We start from the raw sequence: 27,025 nt of genomic DNA, 5'->3' as shown, positions 1-27,025 counted from the left end.
AAACATGAGACTCTATGGCCCCTGAAGCCCTTAAAGTAAAAACAGGATTTAGAAAACCAGTGGACTTCATACACACACACACACACACACACACACACACACACGTATAGTTTTTGTACAATATGAAATTATTATGTTTAGAAAGAAAAAAAATCAATTTCACTAACAAGATAGGAACTGACTTGGAGTAAACAGAAAGGTTAACTGCATTGGTTGTTAAGGAGCCCAGGCGTACGTGTGCAGCATATTAACAGCTACATAGGCCAAGGATCAGGAATGCTGGTGATGGGAGGCAGCCTTAGAAAAAAAATCAACTTCATCTACTATTCAAAGAGAAACAAAACAAGAAAGAAAGTCATTGCTCATTGCTGTAAGAATTTAATGAGTAACAGCCAATTGCTATTCTACTCCATGAAGAAAATTGGTTCTTTTGGCTTGGTATAATATGTGTTCTGGGTGCCTTAATAAGAAAAAAAGAAATCTTTAATGACTAATGCAGATGGAAGCCACATTTTTCTTTCGTACAGCTTTTTTGAGAGTTGTTGCAGCTGTAATATACTAGTGTCTGGTTATTCCTAGTTAAAATAAGAAAGTCTTTCCCTAAGAAAGACTTTGAATTAAGAATTGATAACTAGAATCATTCTCCTGTGTTATTCAAACCTGAAAAGGAACAAACATATTTGGTTATGGTGTTTTTTTGCGGAAAAGTGCCAGATAGCTCCAAAAGGAGGATGCATGAGTGAAGAAGACTTAGGCCAAATTAGTGGGATGATGCCCCCTCAGAGAGTATCCATTTCTAATCTAAGAGATAGCAAAAAAAAAAAAAAAAAAAAAGTGCTGTTTTTATAGCCTTAGGCAGTGATAAATTTATAATTGGAGAAATCATACTGACCTAAAGACACACTGCCTAGAAGTAACTGCTCCCTCACTAGCTAGAAGTAAAATGGTCATTAACTGCCAGCTTCTGGGGAGAGAGGTAATGACAGTCTGTTTGGGGTCTTAAGCAATAGAATCAGTGTTCCAAGATTGTGCTCTCAGCAGATTGAACCAGGGGTTCAAAAGCATAGCTTCTGACTGCAGAGTGAAGAGGAGGCATTAGAGCCCTAGGTTGCAGTCATCAGAGAAGGTGGTATGGTACAAATAAAGGCAGTGATTTATTTGGGAAAGAATGGAAAGTACTATAGGTCAAAAGTCAGAGGATAGTGTAAAAGTGGATTATCTTTAGACACTTAAAAATCCTGGAAAATATAAGCCATGTAAAAGGGAAATGAACTTGTACCTTTTCTATTTTATATATAAGAATCTTTAAATTTAGAGAAAGAAGAAACTGGCAGTATTAAACTGACTGTATTAATTTTAAATACTTTCCCCTGAAAATGTTTTAAATCTCTAGCCGCACAGAGACTTTTCTTGAAAGATGTGACTGAGTCACCCATGTATTTCATTCAGTTTTTGTTTTGTCCCATCTCTGTTCTTTAGAGCCTTTAAAAGGACAATTAGAATGAATAAATTTAAATGAGATCTTTATTTAGTTTGCTTTACTTAGAGACATTTTTATGAAGGAAGCTTTTAAAAATACTGTTTATTCTTTTTTGCTGAAATATATATATATATATATATGTATGTACATGAGACATACATTTACTGTTGAACAAGTAGTCATAAAATGAACAGTGTGACTACTACCAAGGTCAAAGAGTAGAGTCTGCCTCCCATGCCTCTCCCAGGAGACTGTTTAGTCAGTCTGTCCTAAGGGAACAAAAGCACAATTAACTTCTTAAACACTCTCAGGGGAGAGGCTTGTTTTGAATGAATATTTTGTTTTGAAGTATTAGAAGAGTGTTGAAAAGAGAAATTCAATTTTTTTTTCTAGAGGACAGAGAAGAGACATGAGATTTAGAACTATGTGGTCACTTTTAAAAAAATTTCATGAGCTTTATTTTTTTAGGTTCACAGCAAAATTGTGCAGAAGGTATACAGTGTTCCCAAATGCTCCCATTCCTGCACACGCACAGCCTCCCCCACTATTGGCATCTGACACCAGATTGATGCTTCTTTAAAATCAGTAGGCCACATTGACCACCATTTACGTTAGGATTCACTCCGATTTTCTCTGTTGAGTTCCTCTTTTCAGTTATATTCATTTCCTCTCTGATTCTTTTTTTTTTGAGATGGAGTCTCGCTCTGTTACCCAGGCTGGAGTGCAGTGGCGCGATCTTGGCTCACTGCAAGCTCCGCCTCCTGGGTTCACGCCATTCTTCTCCTGCCTCAGCCTCCCCAGCAGGTGGGACTACAGGCGCATGCTGCCATGCCCGGCTACTTTTTTTGTGTTTTTAGTAGAGACGAGGTTTCACCGTGTTAGCCAGGATGGTCTCGATCTCCTGACCTCGTGATCCGCCTGCCTCGGCCTCCCAAAGTGCTGGGATTACAGGTGTTAGCCACTGCGCCTGGCCTCTGCTCTGATTTTTAAAATTATTTCTTTTATTCTGCTTAATTTGGATTTAATTTGCTCTTACTTTTCTAGTTTACTAAGGTAGAAGCTTAGATTATTGATTTTATATCATTTTTCTTTTCTAACATGTGCACTAAATGCTGTAAATTTTCCTCTAAGCACTGCTTTTGATGTATCCTACACATTTTGATAAGTTGTATCTTCATTTTCATTTAGCTTAAAATGTGTTAAATTTCTTTTGAGTTTTACTTTTTAAAAGTTAATTTTTAATTTCTTTAGGTATAGGGCCTCATTGCTCTGTCACCCAAGGTGGAGTGCAGTGGCACATCATAGCTCATTGCAGCCTGGAACTTATGGACTCAAATAATCCTTCCACCTCAGCCTCCCAAGTGACTGAGACTACAGGCATGCACTGTCATGCCTGGCTAATTTTTCTTTTAAATTGTTTTGTAAAGATGGGGTTTCACTATGTTATCCAGGCTGTTCTCTTAACTCCTGGGTTCAAGCAATCCCCCCACCTCAGCCTTACACAATGTTGGGATTATAGGAGTGAGCTACCACACACAGCTAAGAGAAACCAGCTAAGGGTGTGGTAGCTAAGGTCTTTTTGACCCATGTGTTGGTAAGAAGTGTATGTGTGTGTTTTTTTTTTTTTTTGGAGACTGAGTCTGGTTCTATCGCCCTGGCTGGAGTGCAGTGGCATGATTTTTGCTCACTGCAACCTCCACCGCCCTAGGTTCAAGCAATTCTCATGGCTCAGCCTTCCAAGTAGCTGGGATTACAAGCGTGTGCCACCACACCCAGCTAATTTTTGTATTTTTAGTAGAGATGGGGTGTTACCCCATCAGGATGGTCTCGAACTCCTGACCTTGTGATTCGCCCACCTTGGCTTTCCAAAGTGTTGGGATTACAGACGTGAGCCACTGCACCTGGCTGAAGTGTGTGGTTTAATTTCCACCTATTTTGGGATTTTCCTGCTATCTTTGTTATTACTTTCAAGTTTAATTTCATTGTGGCCTGAGAGCAGACACTGTGTGATTCTATTCTTTTAAACTTATTACAGCAGTATTTTGTGGCCCAGAATGTGATCTTAGTCAGTGTTTCCTGTGAGCCTGAGAAGAACATGTAATCTGCTGTTGTTGGATGAAATATTCTATAGATGTCAATTATATCCAGTCCGTTGGTAGTGCTGTTGAGTTCCACTATATCCTCACTGGTTTTATGCCTTCTGGATCCGTCCATTTCTGATATATGGGGGTTAAAGTCTCCAACTATAATAGTGAGTTCATTGTTTCTTCTTGCTTCTATCATCTTTTGCCTCATGTATTTTGACACTGTTTTTAGGCACATATGTGTTAAGGATTGTTAGGTCTTCTTGGACAGTTGATCTTTTTATCATTATGTATTGCTCCCTTTTATTCATAATAACTTTCCTTGCTCTAAAGTTTGCTCCATCTGAAATTAATATAGCTACTCAACTTTCTTTCAGTTAGTGTTAGAATAGCATATCTTTCTTCATCCCTTTATTTACTTTTTCTTTTCTTTCTTTTTTTTTTTTTTAAAGAACCCATGTATGCTGGGACATCCCTTTATTTTTAATCTCTGTGTGTCTTTATATTTAAATCGAGTCTCTTGGCTGTGTACAATGGCTCATGCCTGTAGTCCCAGCACTTTGGGAGGCCCAGGTGGGAGGATCACTTGAACCCAGGAGTTCAAGACCAGCATAAGCAACACAGTGGGACTCTGTCTCTACAAAAAATTTTAAAAATTAGCTGGGCGTGGTGGTGCATGCCTGTAGTCCCAGCTACTTTGGAGGCTGAGGTGAGAGGATCATTGTGCCTGGGAGGTTGAGGCTACAGTGAGCTATGACTGCACTATTGCACTCCAGCCTGGGTGACAGAGTAAGACCCTATCTCTAAATAAAGAAAGAAATAAAAAGTCGGTCTCTTGTAGACAATATATTGTTTGGGTGCTTTTTTTTTTTTTTTAAATCTAACACACACTCTCTCTTAATTGGCGTATTTAGACCATTGATGTTTAAAGTGATTATTGGCCGGGCACGGTGGCTCAAGCCTCTAATCCCAGCACTTTGGGAGGCTGAGACGGGCGGATCACCAGGTCAGGAGATCGAGACCATCCTGGCTAACATGGTGAAACTCCGTCTCTACTAAAAAAAAAAAAATACAAAAAACTAGCTGGGCGAGGTGGCGGGCGCCTGTAGTCCCAGCTACTTGGGAGGCTGAGGCAGGAGAATGACGTAAACCCGGGAGGCGGAGCTTGCAGTGAGCTGAGATCCGGCCACTGCACTCCAGCCCGGGCGACAGAGCGAGACTCTGTCTCAAAAAAAAAAAAAAAGTGATTATTGATTAATATAGTTGGATTAGTGTTTATTATATATGTTATGTTTTCTACTTATTGCCCTTGTTCTTTGTTTCTAGTTTTGCCTCCCACCCTTTTTCTGCCTTTTTTGTTTTAGTTGAGCATTATATATAATTTCTTTTTCTCTCCTTTCTTAGCATATCGCTTATACTTGCTTCTCCCTCATTTTTTGAAGGACAGTTTCACAGGGGTCAGAATTCTGGGTTGATGGAGTTTCTTTCTCTCAACAGTATTTCACTCCACTCTCTTCTTGATTGCGTGGTTTCTGAGGAAAAGTCAAATGTAATTCTTATCTTTGCTTTTATGTAGGAAAGGTATTTGGTTTTTCCGTTTGGCTCCTTTCATAATTTTTTCTTTATCTTTGGTTTTCAGAAGTGTGACTATGATATGCCTAGGTACAGTTTTTTTTTTTTGTTTTTTGTTTTTGGCGTTTATTCTGCTTGGTACTCTCTGAGTTATCTAGATCTGTGGTTTGGAATCTAACATTAATTTGGGAAAATTCTCAGTCTTTATTCCTTCAAATATTGTTTCCATTCCTTTTTTCTTCTTCTTCTGGTATTTGCATCGTGTATACCTTATATCTTTTGTAGTTGTACCACAGTTCTTGGATATTCTGTTGTGTTTTTTCAGTCTTTGTTCTCTGCTTTTCAGTTTGGGAAGTTTCTATTATCATATCCTCAAGCTCAGAGATTCTTTCTCAGCCATGTCCAGTCTGCTAGTGAGCCCATCAAAGACATTCTTTAGTTTTGTTACAGTGTTTTTATTATTTATTTATTTACTTATTTATTTATTTTGAGATGGAGTCTCACTCTGTCGCCCAGGCTGGAGTGCAGTGGCACAATCTCGGCTCACTGCAACCTCCACCTCCTGGGTTCAGGCGATTCTCCCGCCTCAGCCTCCCGAGTAGCTGGGATTACAGGAACCCGTAATCATATCTGGCTAATTTCTGTATTTTTGTAGAGATGGGGTTTCACCACATTGGCCAGGCCGGTGTTGAACTCCTGACCTCAGGTGATCCACCTGCCTCGGCCTTCCAAAGTGCTGGGATTACAGGCGTGAACCACTGTGCCCAGTTGTTACAGTGCTTTTAATCACTAGCATTTCTCTTTGATTCTTTCTTAGAATTTCCATCTCTCTACCTACATTATCCATCTGTCCTTGCATGTTGTCTCCTTTATCCATTGGAGTCCTTAGCATATTAATCATAGTTGTTCCTGGTCTGATAATTCCAATATCCCTGCCATTTCTGACTCTGGTTCTGATGTTTGCCCTGTGTCTTCAAATTGTGTTTTTTTGCCCTTTACTATGTCTTGTAATTTTTTGTTGAATCTGAACATGATGTACTTGGTGAAAGGGACTCCTGTAAAAAGGCCTTTTGTGGTTTGATGGTGAGGTTGGAGGGAGGGGAAGTGTTCTGTAATTCTGTGATTAGGTCTTAGTCTTTTGGTGAGCTTGTGCCACTGGACTGTGAATATCACCTATGCTTCTCATCACCCTCGTTAGGTGGGACGGGATGGTTAGAGGGGCCCCTATGTGGAAGGCTGGAGGGAGCTGAGGTGGGGTTCCTGCACATGGAAGGTTAGTGCCCACTAGGGCTGGATATTTCTCTTCCCCATTGTGGATGGCTAGAGGGGGCTGGAGCTGGGTGTTATCCTTCCCCTAGGTTTGTTAAGCTTTCATAAAACCCCAGCAGGTTAGGCTCTGGTAAAATAGTTTCTCCTGAGGGCAGGCTTTGTTAGGAACTAAGTGGTCTGGTGTATTTCAGAATGGTTCTTTTATTCCTCCCCCTGCTGGAAGCAGGAGGCCAAGTAGAGCTCCTGGAGGTAAAACTACAAAAACTTTTGGTGAGTTGGTTCCCTGGAGTTTCTAACTTTTAGACTTGTCCACACAGCCTGTAGCAGTTTGTCAATTACAGTTAGGTTTCTCCACTCTCTGGATGTTTCTCCTGTGGGTTTCTGCTCCATTGTGATTCTCTGTATCTACCTGTGTGTATCTCCAGTTTTGGGGGCAGCAGTTTGTCCCCAACCTCACCTCTCTGACAGACCTACGAAGAGTTGTCAAGGTTTTAGTTTGTTCAGCTTTTCACTTGTTAGGATGGAGTGGCGACTTCCAAACTCCTTCATGCTAGACTGTAAACTAGAAGTCTTGTAGCTTTTTAAAAAAGATATTAATGCTTGCAAAGGAAGACTAGCATTTAGGAAATATATTATTTCTTTCTTTTTCTTTTCTTTTTTTTTTTTGAGACAGAGTTTTGCTCTTGTTGCCCAGGCTGGAGTGCAATGGTGCGATCTTGGCCCACTGCAGCCTCCACCTCCCAGGTTTAAGCAATTCTCCTGCCTCAGCATCCCGAGTAGCTGGGACTACAGTCGTGCACCACCATGACCGGCTAATTTTGTATTTTTAGTAGAGACGGGGTTTCACCATGTTGGTCAGGCTGGTCTCGAACTCCTGACCTCAGGTAATCCACCCGCCTTGGCCTCCCAAAATGTTGGGATTATAGGCGTGAGCCACCATGCCCAGCCAGAAAGTATATTATTTCATTAGAGGAAGAAAACATTGTGTCTTTTTATTATCCAGTTTTATTATTCAGTTCAATATTCAGCCATATTATGTACCGTTTTTGAAAATTATTTCTTTGTCACTTGGGTCTTTAGTTTTTTTTCCTCAAAACTCAAATTTCTCAGAAAGTCTTTCCTTGATTGTCTATTGCTGAATGTCCCATTGCACTATTATAGCAGGATATGTAACAGCAAATGGAATTTAGGATAAAGTTATTGTCCCTTGATTTTCACCATGCCTCTTCTGCCTTTTTTACTTAGTTATATTTCTATGACTGGACATTTTAATATTGTTTAAGTAAAATCACTAGCAGATGTCACTTCTTCTCCAGGCTTTTAATGCTAATACACAAACTGCAGTTCAGTTGGCCATACTAATATTTTATAATAGCGTTTACATATAGCATTGAAAGCAATTACATTATTCTTGACAATCATGTGAAGTAGATAATTGTCAGTGAAACAGACAGATATACAACTTTCTGAAGAATCATTTGGAAAGTAAAAATGTTATTTGAAAGGATCAATTAGAGAAGGAGAGAGTCCTTGGAGATTACATATATGCACTCACATATACATATATTCAATCAAAGATTGGAAGAAAGAGTCAAGGAAATCTCTAGCAAATGGCAAAGAGAAAATATGAGGGGAAAATATGACAAACAGGGTTCTCAATCAGTGCAAAAATTAACTATCAGGGTTCTAAAAGAAGGAAGTAGTCCCTAAGGTCTTGAATTTGGATGAGAGAGGCTCTGAACTGGTAGTGCTCCCAGGCATATGGCAGTAGCAAACAGAAATCTCTGGAAGAAGGTACCATCATCCTCTGTCTAAAAATATTCCTCCAGGGAACTTTTTCTCCAAAAGTGACCAGTTCACAGTCAAAGGTGATTAGACATAAGAGGAAACCAGTCACAATAAGCAAACAGACTTATAAAACTCATAAATATATGACATACTAGAGTTATCAGACTTGTACTAAAAACAACTATGCTTACTGTGTTCGAAGAAATCAAAGCCCAGCTTAAATTTGTTTTTTAATTCTTAAAATTAAAAAAGCCAAGCATGGTGGCTCACGCCTGTAATCCCAACGCTTTGGGAGGCTGAGGCAGGAGAATCGCTTGAAACTGGGAGGTGGAGGTTGCAGTGACCTGAGATCACGCCACTGCACTCCAGCCTGGGCAACAGAGTGAGACTCCATCTCAGAAAATAAAAAATTTAACATATGGAGATGGGGTCTTAACTATGTTGCCCAGACTGGTTTCGAACTTCTGGGCTTAAGTGATCCTCCTTCCTTGGCCTCCCAAGTGCTAGGATTATAGGCATGAGCCACTGTGTCTGGCTGGCAAGCTTGAAATTTTTATTAGAGAATTGGGAACTATTAAAAAGAAAAACCAATATAACAGTTCTGAAAAAGAACCAAATAGAAATGCTAGAACTATAAAAGGCAATAACTGAAATAAAAAGCTCAATGTATGGGTTTAGCAGCAAATTAGACATAGCTGAAGTGGGAAATAGTGAACCAGAACATCAGGAGAAATTATCTAGAATGATGCATAGACAGAGATAAAAATTACAGAAAGAGAGCAAGACATTCAGGATAGTAAGTGAGAAGATCTAACATATATTTAATTGGAACCTCAGAAGGAGAGAATGGGGCATAGTTGGTGAAAGACATCAATCTAAAGATTAAAGAAGCCCGATGAATTTTAAACAGGAACTCTGTTAAGTGAGCTTATGTTGTACTTTGCTTTCTTACAACTTGTGGCTGAATCATGGACAACATTAACTAAACTACTTGAGTCCTAACAGTATTTAAACTGATGGCCAAAATTTAATGGGAATATCTACATTACAAAGAATAAAAAGCAGGAAATTCAGCTAAAGAATGCATTTCTTAAAGTAGGTTATTAAAAAAGAAGGAAGAATAAAAGTATTCAGGATTCCTTTTACTATTCTTATTACATTTCTGTAAGTCTAAAACTATGTTGAAATAAAAAGTTTTATAAAGAAAGAAGGACAGACAGACATGCACTTAGGAGCTTAGTAGGACACTTAACCATTTGGGGTGGGTGTGTGTTTATATAGCACCTTCCAGAAAAGTTTGTTGATTCTTGGCTGTGTCTTTTTGCAATGTTTACAATAGATGAACCTTTTATTAACTGTTGATCTTACCACATAAATTGGGCCATTTGACTTCAAAGAGTGTAAGAATTTAATTGGTATAAAGAACAACTTTCTGATTACAGTGTTTCATATTAGAGCAATTTACTAAGAAGGTAGCTGCATCTTTCATGGGAGTGTTTTTTGTTTTAAGAAAGGATAACCCATTTCTCTAGTCTGAGTAAGCACTGTAAAGCCATTCTTCCTACCACCGTCCCTTTCAGACTAGTCCCTATTTATTCTCCCCAACCTGTCTGTCACCTCTATCATTATACCAAAATAGCACTGTAAAAAGTCATTGATAGCCCCTATTTGTTCAGTGCCTTGATCTACTTTTACTTTTTCCCCAGTGTCTGCATGGAAAGTGTTAAGCCCTTTTCTCCTTCAAATGCTTTCTTCTCTTGGCTTCAGGGGCAATTGGCTCTCCTGGTTTTCTTCCTGACTCTGGAGCTGCTTTTTAAAAAATTCACTCCATAATATGTCTACTCCCTAAGGTTTTGTCCTTATCTCTGTGTTTTTCTTTTACTTCAGTCTTCGTGTATTCAAATGATACTTGTTCTTCAAAGTCCAATACGGATATTACCTCTTCCTTAATGCTAAGAGCCGTCCAAATCAATGGAGCTCTCCCCATCTCTCAGCACCCCGCCTCTCCCTACTTTGATTGTTCAGAGACCTCTTAGGTGCCTCTCAGTGCTTAGCAGTGTGTCTTGCACTTGGCAGGCACTCAGGAAACTTTTTTGGAACTGTTTTCTACAGACATCAGATTTTGGAAGGAGAGGAGAAAAAGAGTTTTTCTTATGCATCAATAGAACACTGGATTTGCCAGAGGGGATATTTTTTGCCTTGTACTTCATATAATAAACTCTTAAAGCAGGACTTGGCAAACTGCTGTTTGAAGGCCAAATGTGGCCCACCACCTGTTTTTTTTATGGCCCTCAAACGAAGATTAGTTTTTACATTTTTTAATGATTGAAAAAACATCAAAAGAAGAATACTGTAATATTTCATGATGTGAAAATTATGTGAAATCCAAATAAGTAAAACTTTATTGAAACACAGCTCAGCTCATTTATTTACACACCATTTGGCACAGTTGAGTAGTTGTGGTAGAATCCATGTGGCCTCCTGGCCTTTTAAAGGAAAAATTTGCTGACTCCTGTCTTAGAGGTTAGAGTTTAGTTTTTCTTTTATTTCATCCAACACAATTTTGCTTTATGATTAAATATGATGCACTTATTTAATAGGCCTTCAAGATAAACTAATTATGTCATAAAGATTTAGTTAGTAACAGTCAATCCCATTGAATTTCTGTTTATTTTCATTTCTAGCAAATGTTTATTTTTTTATTTTTTGAGATGGAGTCTCACTCTGTGGCCTAGGCTGGAGTGCAGTGGTGCGATCCCTGCTCACTGTAAGCTCCGCCTCCCAGGTTCACACCATTCTCCTGCCTCAGCCTCCCAAGTAGCTGGGACTACAGGTGCCAGCCACCACGCCCAGCTAATTTTTTGTATTTTTAGTAGAGACGGGGTTTCACCATGTTAGTGAGGATGGTCTCAATCTCCTGACCTCACGATCTGCCCGCCTCGGCCTCCCAAAGTGCTGGGATTATAGGCGTGAGCCACCACCGCGCCCATCCGTTTATTTCTTTTTTAAAATGAGGTTACTCAACTCAAGAAAAGAGAGCCACAAACTGAATATACCTATAGCTCATACTCACAATCTTTCAAGTTCATTTCTCAATTAAATTTGATTGCAACTTTATTACTACACATAGCAACACTCAGCTGATAAAGATAATAATGAGCTTAAATTTACATTTAACTTTCTTTTATTTCAAAATACATCCAAAACTAATTGTGTGCTTCTCTGTGGTATGCACTAATTAACTTGAAACATGGACAGTGATTTTGTTTGCAGCTTCGTTTATGCCTTATTACAGAAGCTATTAATAAAAAATATTGAATGAAAAATAAAGTGCACTGAACTTGCAAGTAAATGGTGCTAATTTTACAATTAACATGCATGTCAGAAAAATGTGAAAGCTTAGGAAGGAGATTGTGATGAGACATCTTGCTAGAATATGGTGCTTTGTTAGTGATAAGATAGGGCTCTGCCTCCCTTCTTTGATGGTGAAAAATGAAACTCATAAAAATAGGAGATTGCAGAAGATTATTAGGGGCTTTTCATATTTTGCCAGCAATAGAAAAACAATAGACCATGTTTTAAAGGATCTGAAAGACTTCTGACAGGTGATTGGGCAGTTCCTTAGAGCATCAGATATATAAGGAAAAAGTACAGTTTGAAATGCTTCAGTTTGGTGTTGTAGCTTCTTATTTCAGTCTGTTTAGGGGGTGAGGGAAAGGAAAATTCAAATCTAAGCTGTGTTTCATCAAAACTTTTCCTTGGAATTTTTAAATGTGTTTTATGTGTTACTTTGCCTGGACAGTGAAGTCTAATGAGAGCATCCGAAGATATGGCTGTCAGTGAGGTGAAACCATTGTTAACATGGAACTGAAAAACAAGAAATTGGCTGATTTTTGGCAGAAGCCAGCATTTATTCTGGGAAGATGCACCTTCCCTGGTCTATCTGTTTCTACATTATATTTTTTGCTGTCTTTTGAATTCATGTTCACAGGTTATTCCTCTTTGCAGTGGAACTGGAATACTTCCATGTGTTGTTTTGGCTCAGTCAGGAAATGATGCAGGGTTTTGAAAGGGCCCAGCCAGCACAGTAACAAGAAATAGGCCATGGTTTGGCAAAGGCAGGGAAAATAGAAAAAGATTAAGAGGTCAGCATTGCCTTTCTTAAAATCATCTCTTGTTCTTATCAGAATGAAAATAAATATTTGGTAATGTTTATTGAATACCTACTAAATATAAAACACTAAGCTACATGCTTGCTTGGTGCATTTGAGGGAGGGGGAATAAATATTCAATTGTCTGTGGTTCCTGTGATGTCATTCTTATGAACTCTTTGGGATGTCTGTTCTTATAGAAAATACTCATCTCTTTTATGTTTTCATTTCTAGGCTGTTCATATTATTTTGGATGTAGTTCACTGATGAAATGAGTTGTATGTTGGTTTTTTTTTTTTTGAGACAGAATCTGGCTCTGTTTCCCAGGCTGGAGTGCAGTGGAGGATCTCAGCTCACTGCAACCTCCACTACTTGCATTCAAGCGGTTCTCATGCTTTAGCCTCCTGAGTAGCTGGGGTACAGGTGCATGCCACCATGCGCAGGAAATTTTTGTGTTTTTAGTAGAGATGGGGTTTCATGTTGGCCAGGCTAGTCTCAAACTCCTGACCTCAAGTGATCCATCCATCTCAGCCTCCCAAAGTGCTGTGCTTACAGGTGTAAGCCACTGCGCCTGGCCATTGTTTTTTTAAATTGTGGTAAAATATACATAAGATTGGCTATTTTAACCATTTTTAAGTGTACAATTCAGTGGCATTAAGTACATTCACATTGTTATGCAACCATCATCACTATCCATCTCCAGAACTTTTTCATCATTCCAAATTAAAACTCATTTTAATGAACAACAACTCCCCATTTCCCCTTCCCCTTGGTAACCACCACTCTAGTTTCTGTCTCTATGAATTTGACTACTCTAGGTACCTCATGTAAGTGGAATTGTACATTTGTCCTTTTGTGTCCAGTTTGTTTCACTCAGCATATCGTTTTCAAGGTTCACCTATGTTGTAGCATGTGTCAGGATTTCATTCCTTATTGAGGCTGAATATTATTACGTTGTACATGTATTCTGCATCGTGTGTTTTTAGCTACAGTATAAACAAACCAGTAGCAGAATATAAATCTGAACGCAGAGATGGTGACAGGGCACTGTCTTCTTTGAAGCAGCCCTTTGTTAGAGACCAGACCAAATGAAACTATGTTCTGTAATCCCAGCACTTTGGGAGGCCGAGGCGGGCGGATCACGAGGTCAGGAGATGGAGACCATCCTTGCTAACACGGTGAAACCCTGTCTCTACTAAAAATACAAAAAAATTAGCTGGGCGTGGTGGCGGCCACCTGTAGTCCCAGCTACTCAGGAGACTGAGGCAGGAGAATGGTGTGAACCCAGGAGGTGGAGTTTGCAGTGAGCTGAGATTGCACCATTGCACTCCAGCCTGGGCTACAGAGAGAGACTCCATCTCAAAAAAAAAGAAAAAAAAAAGAAAATGCTCTCTTCCCCCATATCCCAGGGATGAAACAATTTTAGAATTAATACTCAAATATGAACATTATTATTACAAATTAAAAGTAAGAAAACGATATAAATCAACCGGAAATCCAATTCAGAGTTTATTCTCTCAATTGTAGGTTAAAACTGTGATTTTTTTTTTTTTCCGGAGACAGGGTCTTGCTCTGTCACCCAAGGCTGGAGTGCAGTGACATCATCTTGGCTCACTGCAGCCTCAATCTCCCAGGCTCAAGTGACCCTCCCACTTCAGCCTCCTGAGTAGATGGGACTAGAAGTGTGTGCTGCCACACCCAACTGGTTTTTGTATTTTTTTGTAGAGATGTCTTGCCATGTTGCCCAGGCTGGTCTCAAACCCTGGGCTCAAATTATCCACCCACCTTGGCCCCCCAAAGTGCTGGGATTACAGGCATGAGCCACCACGCCTGGCCTGATAGCAGTTTCTTAAATTGTAGTGGCCTTATCACTGTGACATGCGTGGAGACAACCCTCTCTCTCTTCCAAGGCATTTTGCTTGTTTGACATCTTGCCCACACCTTTGCAGAGGGCAAGGAGGGCCATCTGAATTAGGTTATAGAAAAGTGTGTGTTGTAGTCTGTAAAGTTACAGTGATGCTACTCAAGGCGTGTTTCCTTTGGTTCTGACAGAGGATGCAGTATTTCATGTCTTCCAGTCTAATGAGGTAACTTAGTTGAAAATAACTTAGTTGATAACATGTGGCAGCCTCTCTCCCCTCTTCTAGGGAGCCATTCCAAGGCCAGCCATTATTTGGACTGCTGTTATTTATATGTATGTGTACTCTTTGCATTGTCTGATGTTGCCTAGGGATGTCTGATTTGCTTTTTTTGAGACAGAGTCTCGCTCTGTTGCCCAGGCTGCAGTGCAATGGTGTGATCTCGGCTCACTGCAACCTCCACCTCCCCGGTTCAAGCGATTCTCCTGCCTCAGCCTCCTGAGTAGCTGGGATTACAGGCACGTGCCTCCATGCCCAGCTAATTTTTGTATTTTTAGTAGAGACGGGGTTTTACCATGTTGGTTAGGCTGGTCTTGAACTCCTGACCTCATGATCCACTCGCCTTGGCCTCCCAAAGTACTAGGATTATAGGCATGAGCCGCTGCACCCAGCGTGATTTGTTCTTTAACTTCTGGATGCTGCCTTGTTGGTTGAGATGTTAGAGTGGAGATGGCCTGAGGCTGGTGACTGGTTTCCTCCATGCTGCTCCTGAATCTATTGCCTTGGCACTATAGTCAATCCCTTTGTGCCCAGCCTCCCAAAAGCCGGGGACCAGGAAGAAACCCTGTTGCTGTCCCCTATGTATTCCCCTGTAAGGATTCATTTCTGCTGACTTGCTCTTCCTTTCTACTGTGTGATATGGAGACCAAACATTTATCTTCTGTTGCATTTGTTTGAGGGACCATTATGAATAATACCTGAGGGAAGATGACCACACCAGAAATAAGAGCGATAAGAAGAAGCATTTTTCTTTTTTTTTTTTTTTTTTTTTGAGACGGAGTCTCCCTCTGTCACCCAGGCTGAAGTGCAGTGGTGCGATCTCCACTCACTGCAAGCTCCGCCTCTCGGGTTCATGCCATTCTCCTGCCTCAGCCTCCCGTGTAGCTGGGACTACAGGCGCCCGCCACCTCGCCCGGCTAATTTTTGTATTTTTAGTAGAGACGGGGTTTCACCATGTATCTCCTGACCTCGTGATCCGCCTGTCTCGGCCTCCCAAAGTGCTGGGATTACAGGCGTGAGCCACCGCGCCTGGCCAAGAAGAGGCATTTTTCTAAGGGAGAGAATTTAGCTGCAGAAACATCATCTAGGTTAGTTCTGAAAGGGTGCCTGCCCTTAGGGTTGCTGGTCACAGGCTTGAAGAGTCTCTGCTAGCCATCAGCCCCAGGGGCAGTTTTGTCCGGTAGAGCAGTAATATTCATGCCCTGTGGCAAGGCTTCTCCTTGGGAGTAAATCATGCAGCAAGTTCATCTCTGAGACTAATTCTGCGAGGTAATGTGGAAACGGGCAGAGTATGCCTAGCCTGTGCGGAGATTAGGTATGGATTCTCCAGCCGTGTCAGTGTAGCCTCTTTTCTCCTCCACCTCCTACCCCCACTCATATTTTTTTTCTTGCTGCTTTTCAAAATTGAAAGACTGCAAAGAGGGGAAATCCCTTGGCATTTTGAATATTGAGGTGCTCAGCAGAACTGCCTGGCATCCTGTTTGTATATAGTGGTTTTAATTTGCCCTCTAATAAGTCATTTGGCCTTACTCGCAGTCTTAAACTTGATAATCCTTACATCAGCAGTGAGCCTCAGGCCAAATTCCCAAAGTGCATCCCTGAGTGTTTATTTGAAGGAAGTTTTTAAACCTTCCCTCCCTGGCTCTGTTTGTCTGCCTTCTGCCAGCACATCCTTAGGTCAGGCTAATGCTCATTTGAGCATTCCTCTTGCTCACTGCAGCAAGACAGGCGGGTGATTTGAGAGCAGGATGACTGAGGGAAGTTCCTGTTTCCTTCTATGCAAGGAATGCCATCTCAGTCAGTGGAGAGGGGATTTGGGCTCTGGGGATGTGCAAGCCTTTTGGTACTATTTTAATGGAGACAAAAACAAGAGTGGCCTGCTGATGGGTTGAAAAATCACAGCTGTTCTACTGACTTGACAGCCTTTTTGCTGCTCTCCTCACAGGGGCCACGATGTTGATAAGAATTGCTCCTCCCACAGACTGCTCTTGACCTTGTTCCTTGCATCTGAGGTGCCCAGGCCTCCTGGAAGTGCATTATGTCCTCTCTTTTATTGGCTATTATTAGCTACTATAATATTATTGGCTCTCACACCACTGATACTGCAGTCTGATGTTTCAGATTAAAAGTGGCATCTTGGGCAGAGTTAAGGCTGTATTTGGAGATGACTCTAGGATAGTCACTACCTGCCAATCTCGTTGTCTTTTATTCTGAAGTAGATGTTCCTATTTTGATCTTTAAAAATATTACAGCCCTATGAGACCAGATAATGATTGCAGAGACTGTAAGCTGTCAGAGTACCTGATAAACCTTCTCCTTTTTTCTTTTAAGGATACTCTGCATTTTGGTTCCTGCAGTGATGCATTAGAGATTATAGTCAGTGAGTGACAATAATAATCAGAGCTCAAAATTTCATCTTATAATTTATCTTACTGTAACTGCAGAACATCCTTCTAAAGGATCATCCCTGTTTAAAGATGGAGAAATTGAGGGGAGGGAGTGGGTCTGTAGTCATTGATAATGTCGACCAACAATAATGGAAAGGATCAGAACTCAGTTTTTAAAAGTTTATTCAAGTGAAAAGCTGGGAATGGCCATTCGGGAAAGAGGGACTTCCGAGAAATGAGGTCAGTGCTTAAAGTTAAAAGTTAAAGTCCTGCTTATATAGGCAGAAACAAAGAAATTTAGTAGGATTGTAACATTTTCTATACAAGGTTGGTTTATGAGCTATAATTTCGTTAATTACAGTTTGTTTTCTTTTCTGTACAGCTTGTTTTCACTTCCTTTCCAACTGAAGAGTATAGGACTTGGCATGGTGGCTCACGCCTGTAATCCCAGCACCTTAGGAGGCAGAGGTGGGAGGATCACTTGAGCCCAGGAGTTTGAGACCAGCCTGGGCAACATGGAAAAACCCTGTCTCTACAAAAAATGCAAAAATTAGCCAGGCATGGTGGCATGCACCTACAGTCTCAGCTACTCGGGAGGCTAAGGAGGGAGGATCGCTTGCACCTGGCAGGCAGAGGCTGCAGTGAGCTGTGATCACGCCACTGCACTCCAGCCTGGCTGACAGAGTAAGACCTTGTTTCAAAAAAAAAAAAGAGTGTATTTAACATACCATCCTAGACAATGTGATAGTCTTTTAAGTCTCTGTATAAGAAGTGTAAGAGGGAAGTTTAATCTGTGATGAAGAGCAACAGTTAAAAGGGAAGGGGTCTTTGGCACCCTTTATTCATTTACAACAATTTACAAAACAGTGTAGGCGAGGCAAAAGGCTAATCTATAATCAGGAAAACAACACTTACAGCTGCCCAGGTTACAGCTACAAGTTTAAGTGACCCACACAATCACATTCCCTTAAGCCTTACAATATGTTAAGATTCCAACAGCTTAAATTTTGAATTACATATTTTCACAATAGGAAAGCATTAAAGTCAAGTCTGCCCCAAGAAACTTTTTGTCCCCTTTCTTCAGTAGAAAAGAAATTTCTATTTTTTGTACCTAGGTGAACGTATGTGTGTCTCTATGTAGAGGAGCATGACTTACCTTAGGATAAACAGGTTCAATTACATTCTTTTGTGATGATATTTAGAAAGAATCCACTTGGGCAGAGCCCATATGAATATTTTTAAAGTAGATGGAAGGTTTTTTTGTACCCCGGATGTGGTGGATTCCATTTCCTTGTTGCCTCTTCGTACCTCCCACATTTGGTCTCCTCACAGGTGGCCCAGAAGACAAATGCATTGTATTTGGCAGAAACTCAGAATCTTTTTTTTTTAAGTTTGAGGAATTTTAATAAACATAACTTTGAAACAAAATTTATTTTTTTGGAGGGTGAAACTTATTTGTGAACTTAATTCTTTTTGATGACTTAACTCCCATTAAAGTGATCTTAATTCTAAGTGAGATTAGTAACATGAAGAACCTTGATTTTTTTTTTCAAAATCGATTATATTTTTAGTCTGTTATTTATATATTTCTGTTTACTCCCTGAAGTCATACTAGTCCTGTACCTCGATGCCCCTTTTATGAGGAATGCATCTGAAATATACCATTATTTGTTTTGATGTTTTGCAATTGGGATCTTCCAAGGGCTGTGATGATAGCTTTTCACATCATTTGCTTCTCATTCTTTGCTATCTTTTTGTATATGCACAGCCTGAGGATGGACCTGCTTCCCGACTTGGCATTCTTTGGTACATATTTGTTAATGGAATTGAGAGGCACATACACAGTGCCTTGTGGACATGGCCTTCTACTGGCCTGTATCCTAGGCCTCATCCCAGGAACTCTTAAATTTCTCTCACAGTATTAGTGGTCCTAGCTTGTCCCTGTTTCTTATATAAATGTGGATAATAATGCTCAGCTCTGGTTTATATCATAGCAATGTTTTGGAGTTAATGAGCTGGGCTTTGTAAGACACTTTTAGATCCTTAGATGAAAGGTGTTATTTAACCACAGCAAGGCTTCACACTGGGAGTACCTTCCCAAAGAGCTCAAAGTACTTGTCAGCCTGTCTTCTATTCATCCTCATACCATCCTTGGTAGGGAGGTTAGGTGGTTAAGCATTATTATTAAGTACAAAATAGTGTTGTTACTGTTACTTTTATCTGTAAAGGGGTAATTGTGAGAAATAGAAGTTGGTAAAACAGACTATGGAAGAAAAACACTGGGAAAACCTCAAAGTAGCATGCATTTGCTATTCCTGTTCACTCTGCTTTGAGTTTCAAAAGTCTGATTGCCATACATGATAACAATAGCATCCTTTCCTAGAGAGAAATATGACCTAGTACATCCTTCTAAATATTTGAATTAATTGAACCCCCTGCACTTACTTTTAGTTGCTCCAGATTACATCCTAAGGGTTGGTTTATCTCATGTATGTCAAAAATGATTATAAATAGCATAAGACTTGAATATTTTGAATTTTCGTTTGTAACTTCAAAACGGAATTTCTTCTTATTCAAGTAGTATTGAGACAGCAAATAGTTCACCGAGACCACCAGCACAAGAAGTAGATTTTCTTAAGAGGGATCTTGGAAGAGAGTAACCATAGCTTTGTCTAAGATTGAAGAAAAACAGTGAGCCTCATTTGGGGAAGCCAAGTGAGCAGGGATCCCCAGCAGATTGTCACTGTACTGTTGCAGACTGGTCATTCATTCGGTTTTGTAGCCCGAGGTCACAGATATGAGAAGAGAATGCCCCTCTCCACCTTCCTCCCCACCTCTGTTTGAGATTGCAGGTTTCATTTTGGCAGCCTTGTTGAATTTGGAGTTATTTCTGGTCTTTGATGGCTGTGTCACAGGGCAGTGGGGAAGGAGTAGAAGGTTTGAAACGAATGCAAGGAAAAATAACCACAGTGAGCCCTTAAATCTTGCTATTTGTTTTCTTTCAGTGTATACCACAACATTACCAGAAATCAATAATTCCGTCTGTGTTCTCCCTAGGAAAGAAACATGTACAAACTGAAAATGGTAGGCTTTACGGATCATGTGAGCAGGGGACAGCAGGATGGTTGGATTTTATCTTGCCATTCTTTGGTCAAAAACCTTTCATCAAAGGTCCACATTTCTGTCTTTACTTGGTGATAGGAAAAGTTTGTTTAATTTTCTAAAAATATTATTGATGCAGGATTTTTCTTGACCCGTTCGTCAAACTTGTGATGGGGGTGGCCCAATTTATTTGGCTCTCTGTGCTCAACCCTTGTGGGAGGGAGCACGTGAGCGAGTGAGTATGGGATCTGGCTGGCCATTTTGGGTGCTGGCAGAAGCAGGCTCCGTGTGGACCCTGTGGCAGTGCCCAGGTGAGGGTGCCAGCGACCTCCAAAGCCCCAGAGGGCATGTTAGAATGCTCTCTTAGTCCCACTGTCCATGGACAGCAGTGTGTGATCAGCTCAGTGGTACCCTTGCCTTGTCATGTGGGGTGGCTGCCCTCTGCCAGTGAGGGCAAAGGGCCAGTGTGACAGCCTTTTCTGGGTACCCGCACCCAGTGGGTCCTGAACTCTTGTCCGGAATCCAAGAAGAGTGAGGTTGCCCAGACACTTGAAGGATGTTGAAGGCGGAGAATTTTATTAAGTGATGGAAATGGCTCTCAGCAGACGTGGGAGCTGGAGAAGGGACGGGACGGGCAGGTAATCTTACCCCAAAGTCTGCCTGTTTCTGGCTGGCTCTTCCCGGAAGTCCAGCTATCTCTCTTCCAGAGTCCAGCCATCCCTCTGAAGTCAAGTCGCCTCTCTCCAGTCAAGCCGCTTCTTTCCCTCTATCAACTGAATCTGGGGTCTTTATAGGCACAGGATGGGGGACGGGGTGAGCTGTAGGCAGTTTTGGAAAAGGCAACATTCAATTGGTAAAAAGACGTGATTTATGAAGAACCAATTGGGAGAGAGTGGGCAAACAGGGATAGAAGTTCTCACTTTGGTCTGCGGGTTTCAGGCTTCTCAGCTTGAAGGTGGGGCTTTGCCGGGGACCTGCCCCTGTCTGCCTAGAATTTCTCTGCCTCCTGTCTCTGTCATTATGAGTACTCAATAGAGGATAGCAGCTGTGTGCATAACAGTTTTCAAATGTCATACTTGCACTTACTTAGGTTTTACATTTCTTTTTTTTTGAGACAGGGTCTCACTGACTGCAACCTCTGTCCCCACCACTCGCTCAAGTGATCCTACCACCACAGATGCACACCATCACGCCTGGCTAATTTTTGTATTTTTTTTGTAGAGACTGGGTTTCGCCATGTTGTCCAGGCTCGTCTTGAACACCTGGGCTAAAGTTATCATCCCATCTCTGCCCTGCAAAGTACTGGAATTAAAGACATAAGTCACCGTGCCCGGCCCGGTTTTAAATTTTTTTTAAATCGTCCAAGTCAGTACTTATTATTTACTAATTATATCACAGCGATTGGCAGTTTTAATCCTATTTCCATTTCCTCATTAAATATTTGTAGTTTTGTGTACTGTTCGTTGTTACGTTCCTTTATAGCAGGCTTTAGAAAATACTGACTTCCATAACAACAGGGCTCTGTGTGTGCGCGTGTCAGGGAAAAATGTTTTCAGAAAGAAAATGGTTTAGGTTTCAAAATCCCCAAGGGAATTGTTATAAAACAACAGGAGAAAAAATTCAACATGATTCAAACACCTTAACTAGATGCTTTTTCAACTTAAATTTTTCCTGTTAGGTCTGTTATTTTCTAAACAATACAACACTTTGCTCTTCATGTTTAGTTCAGGTTCAAAAGAGCAACCAAGTTTCTTTTTTAAACTTGTAGTTTAAGCTTTTTCTTCTTTCCCCATTCAAATACCAAATTAAATATAGTCTTTTAGTTGACTCGTGCTTATTTTCATCCAGAATTCAATTAAAATGCTTCCAGCTGAGCTAGAGCCATCCGATTCTTAAACCAGGTCCAGGAAAAGCAGTGGCAGTGAATATACGAACAGCAACGGAAAGAACATATTCATTTCAGTCTTTGGGAGTTGTCTGGGTCAGCATTCCTCACCGTGGCTATTTAATGGGGCTGTGTTTCAAGGGGAGCCACCCACAGTAAGGGGCAGTAGAGTAGAGGAATCAAAGGGCTCAGACTCTAGAGTGAGGCTGTTTGGGTGTGAATCTCAGTTTTTTACCTTTATTTTGTAGGAGAGGAAAGATTTCTTCTCTCACCCATCACTAGGTTCATGGCTGAGGCCCCTGTAACAAAAGTCAGATTAATAAGAGAAAAGCCTACAAATTTATTTAATACAAGCTTTATATGACATGGGAGCCTTCAGAAATAAAGATCCAAAGGAAGAGGTAACTTGCGTATTTTTATAAGTAGGTTTGATAAATATTTTTAACTTGTGTATTTTATAAGTAGGTTTGATATAAAAGGTTTTATAAGTAGGTTTTATTTTTTTTTTTTTTTTTTTGAGGCGGAGTCTCACTCTGTCGCCCGGACTGGAGTGACTGGAGTGCAGTGGCCGGATCTTAGCTCACTGCAAGCTCTGCCTTCCGGGCTCACGCCATTCTCCTGCCTCAGCCTCCCAAGTAGCTGGGACCACAGGCGCCCGCCACCTCGCCCGGCTAGTTTTTGTATTTTTAGTACAGACGGGGTTTCACCATATTAGCCAGGATGGTCTCGATCTCCTGACCTCGTGATCCGCCCGTCTCGGCCTCCCAAAGTGCTGGGATTACAGGCTTGAGCCACCGCGCCCGGCCAGGTTTGAATTTTATAAGTAAGTTTGACTGTCATGCTCTTATGAGGTCTTTGCCCATTATGATCTTTTGCCCCTGTTGTGGTTGGTGCAGTGGGTGGTGTCTTCTACCCACAGTCACACAGCTTACATGTCTGGGCATACATTTAGAATCCAGCAGTCTTTCCACAGCTTGCTCTTGCCTTAGTAGACTTATGTTCAGTTTTCTCTCTCAATTTTTCTGTTACTGCATTGCAGTCACATCCCAGCTAACTTCATGATTGCTACATTTGCTGTTTCCTTAAACCTGGAGCAGGAGAATATCCCTGGCAGATTCATGCTGTCTGTAGGCCATCTGCATAAGGCGAAGTTAAGTCATGGGTGGGTCACTTGCAGCTCCTCACGGCGGCCTCCCCACTACTTGAAAACATGGGCACAAAGAGAAGAAGGTAGAGAACCCACAGGCTGCCAATCCTTAAAAAGTAACTTGTTGAAAGTATTATGAGTTTCCTTTTAGTTTTCTTTTGTATTGTCTTTTATTGCCTCTTTGGTTATAGCTTTTCTGTACCTAGAAGGCTTCAGTTTGCAGAGCTATAAATCTGTCAGTCTTAGTGACGTGTCTTTCACTTCAAATTAATGTTCAGCAAAGGGATTAGCAGATAACCATTTCAGGCTGAATTTCTTTACATAAAAGGGTGGATATGGTTTGAGTAGGCTGCCAAAGCCAGGAAGAGAAGTTAATTGCGTAAATCAATGCAGGCAAGAGCTGATCACCTTTCTGAAACACAAGACAATGCAGCACACAACCTCTAAATAGATCTTTGGGGTCAAGTTGATGTCATGTTGAAGAATCAATATTTACTGGACTTTATAAAGTTAACCTTTAATGAACCCTCAGGCATTTTGCTAGGCCATTAATTGCAGGAAGAGGAAAAGCAATGGTGGTCAAGGTCCGTGTGTGGAGGTTGTATAAAAATAAGTGAAAAGACAGTCACTTGCCCATGTGCAAAGGTCCCCTCAAGCATCGTTGGGGACGTGTATCACAAGGCTTTCTTGGGACCAGGTATGGTGGCTAATGCCTGTAATCTCCATGCTTTGGGAGGCTGAGATGGGAGGATTGCCTGAGTTCAGGAGTTGAGGCTACAGTGAGCCATGATTGCACTACTGCAATCCAAGGCAGTCCAGCCTGGGCAACAGAGCGAGAGACTCTATCTCTAAAAAACAAGCAAAGGCTTTCTTGGGATTGTACTGACATTTTAAGAAAGAGCAATTCCTACATCCTAACAGAGGAAGGTACATGCTTGACTCTTTGACAGTCCTTATTCAGGCAGTATGGCTGCATTTTCCTGGGATGGATTCTGATGTCATTTTGGGTCCTGCCTTATAAATGTGGTAATCACAAAGACCAGTCCCTCTTGAAGTATGTATGGTTCATCCCTCCCTCTGACACACTTGACAGCTTTTATAAAGTACAGGATTACAGTAAAAAGTGTTTATTTTAGGTTGCTGGCTTGAATCCAAGTCTAATAAAGGTATTTGATAAGTAATCACTTGTACTTGTTCTGTTGGCAAGTAGAAGTGTCCCTCGGGTTGTTCTGTGTGTGTGTGCATGTTCGGTGCCCCTCAGTGGCTTGTCTAAATCACTTGTGAGTCAAGAGCCTTATCTTCTATTTATTTTAGTCAGCGCTTCTAACAAATGGCGTTGATTAGGCACATGTTATGTCAAATTTAACCCTGGTGCAACAAAGCCGGGATCCCTGCATGGTCAGTCACTGGAAGTCAGAAGCAGCCTGGTCAGGCTCTGTGAGTTAGGGTGTGGCCACGGTGCATTTGCTACTAATTCTTGGTCATATCTGGTCAATAGGTGAATATCGGATTTGACTTTTCAGAACCTCTTTCTCTGGTGCATTTGTTAGGGGAGACTTTAGAATTAATCAGAGAGAAGAGCTGGCTGTTCTTTTCTCACTCCCACCCCCATCCCTCCTCTCCTGGATCATTATTCAGAGTAAACACTGAAAAGAAAAAGCATGAGAGGTTTGTTGGGATTTTGTGATTTGGTGTTTTTACAAGAGAATCTGATGTTTAATACTTTCATCTATACTGTAAATATTCATTCTGGGTTTTTATTCTTCCTTTTTAGTTGTTTGAGAACTTCTACTTTGGCTCCCTGAAGCTGAATTCAATTCATATCTCTCAGAGGTTCACCATAGACAGCTTTGGAAACTACGCTTCCTGTGGACAAATTGACTTCTCCTGAGGTAGATCTTGGAAAGCACTAGAAACTGAACATCCTCACCAGGTGCTGAAGAAAAGTGTCTTCGTTTTAATTGCCAAGCAGAGATGTGGACATTTGGATGGTGACTTTCCTGGGTGGTGCCCCATAGATTCACCGTTGCCTCTAATGGTGTCTACAGCCATCACACTACCGGCCGAGATGGTGGTGGGCATAAGGAGAATTTGTGCCTATAACCCTTAGTGTGTTCTGTTTTTTTTCCTTTTAATTTTTAAATTGTGGTAAAATACTCATAAAACATACTATCTTCACCATTTTTAAGTGCACAGTTCAGTAACATTAACTGTTAATACGTTCATATTGCTGTGCGGCCGTCGCTACTGTCAATCTATATAGGCTTCTCAGCTTGTAAAATGGAAACTGTACCCGTTAAACAGTAATTCCCACTCCTCCCAGCCCCTGCAGCCACCATTCTGCTTTCTGTCTCTCTGGTTTTGACTATTCTCAGTATCTCATATAAGTGGAATCATACAGTGACTTGTCTTTTTGTGACTGGCTTATTTCACTTAGCATAATGTCCTCAAGGTTCATCCATGTTGTGTCAGGTGACGGGATTTCCTTCCTGTATTATACATATAATGGAATGTTCTGTTACATTTGTGTACCACACTCTGTTTCTCTATCAGTGAGCACTTGGCTTGCTTCCTGTTGACCATTGGGAGTAGTGCTAATACAGACAAGGGTGTGCAAATATCTCTTTGAGACTCTGCCTTTAATTCCTTTACCACCCAGAGTTTTATCTTTAGCAAAATAACTATTAAAGTTTTTTGCCTTTTACTTTGCTTGATCTATCATTTTCCTACCAAAGTTTGTCCTCTTTATATTTGTTGGATTCCTGTTCCTTCACCCCATCCCCACCCTCATCTTCCCATGCCCCTGATGGAGTTGCAGTGTTGTAGCCCTTTTTTGTGTACTTTTCAAGGCAGCAGCAAAAGAAACTGATGATATCAGCAGGACTGTGCAGAGTTCCCTGGAAGAATGTCAGCCACAGGAGGCACTCTCTCCTCCCTCACCATGGACCAGCAGAGAGAGAGGGGAATGCTGGGGAGCCCCAGCCTCCCACTCCTCCCTCCTCACATTCTTCCTCCCTCCACGCCCTCTCCTCCTTCTCCTTCCATGCCCTCTCCTCCTTCTCCTTCCTTATTCTTACCTTGATTCTTACTTTCTTTCTATTCTTTAAGTCCACTTCTGAACTCTGTGTTAAGTTGCTACATTGTGAGGACTGTGTCTAACACTGAGATTTATTATTGGGACTGCACAAATCACTTGTGAATAAAATGTTTAACGGTTTTTCTGTTAGTATAATCACATAGTTTGAATTTTACCCCCTTCCTGTGTTGAATACAATGTTGCCCTCACTTATTTACCAGCATAGCTGTGTCATTCATGGAGGACTTACATATTAGTACCTGCAAGGTTGATTTTTTTTTTGAGACAGAGTCCCTTTGTCGCCCAGGGTGGAGTGCAGTGGCGTGATCTCAGCTCACTACAAGCTCCACCTCCTGGGTTCACGCCATTTTCCTGCCTTAGCCTCCCAAGTAGCCGCCACCACGCCCAGCTAATTTTTTGTTGTGTGTGTATTTTTTAGTAGAGACAGGGTTTCACCGTGTTAGCCAGGATGGTCTCGATCTCCTGACCTCGTGATCCACCCATCTCAGCCTCCCAAAGTGCTGGGATTGCAGGCGTGAGCCACCGCGCCCGGTGCAAGGTTGATTTTTTCCCCCAGGCCTCCTCTTTCTACGGATATTCGTTTTCTATATAAATTGAGATGTTACCTCACCTCAGATTCTTGTTAGATGGCACTTGGGAATGAGTGCTCCAGGGACAGTGCTGAATTCTGAAGCTGACTGTGGAGTTAATGCCCCATCTCCTCTTGGTGTGCCTCTGTCTCGTTGGTTTCTTCCTGACAAGCCATTGGGCAACCTCAGCCAGGAAGTAAATGCCACTTCTTTTGGGTGTCTGAGACTTATGACTAACATTTGTAGGAACTTTTTTTTAAGTTTTTTGTCTTTGGAAAATTTAGCTTTATATATTGAATACCAAATTCTGTTTTTTTTTTTTTTTTTTTTGAGACAAGGTCTCACTCTGTCACCCA

General features: G+C 41.1%; 1 protein-coding gene across 1 annotated transcript in view; it reads left to right on the top strand.

Moving 5' to 3' along the window:
* The window catches only part of ASCC1 (activating signal cointegrator 1 complex subunit 1), a 120,937-nt gene extending 95,230 nt beyond the window's left edge, over positions 1-25,707 (top strand). Inside the window, exon 9 of the mRNA XM_011927760.1 lies at positions 24,778-25,707. Coding sequence (XP_011783150.1) covers positions 24,778-24,894 — 117 coding nt within the window. The 3' untranslated portion in view covers positions 24,895-25,707. The remainder of the gene's footprint in view (positions 1-24,777) is intronic.
* The last annotated feature ends 1,318 nt before the right edge of the window (positions 25,708-27,025 follow it).

Source organism: Colobus angolensis, unplaced genomic scaffold (assembly GCF_000951035.1).
Source record: "Colobus angolensis palliatus isolate OR3802 unplaced genomic scaffold, Cang.pa_1.0 Scaffold12, whole genome shotgun sequence".
Taxonomy (NCBI): domain Eukaryota; kingdom Metazoa; phylum Chordata; class Mammalia; order Primates; family Cercopithecidae; genus Colobus; species Colobus angolensis.
The sequence above is the reverse complement of the archived record's forward strand: the minus strand, read 5'-3'. Positions and strand labels throughout refer to the sequence as shown.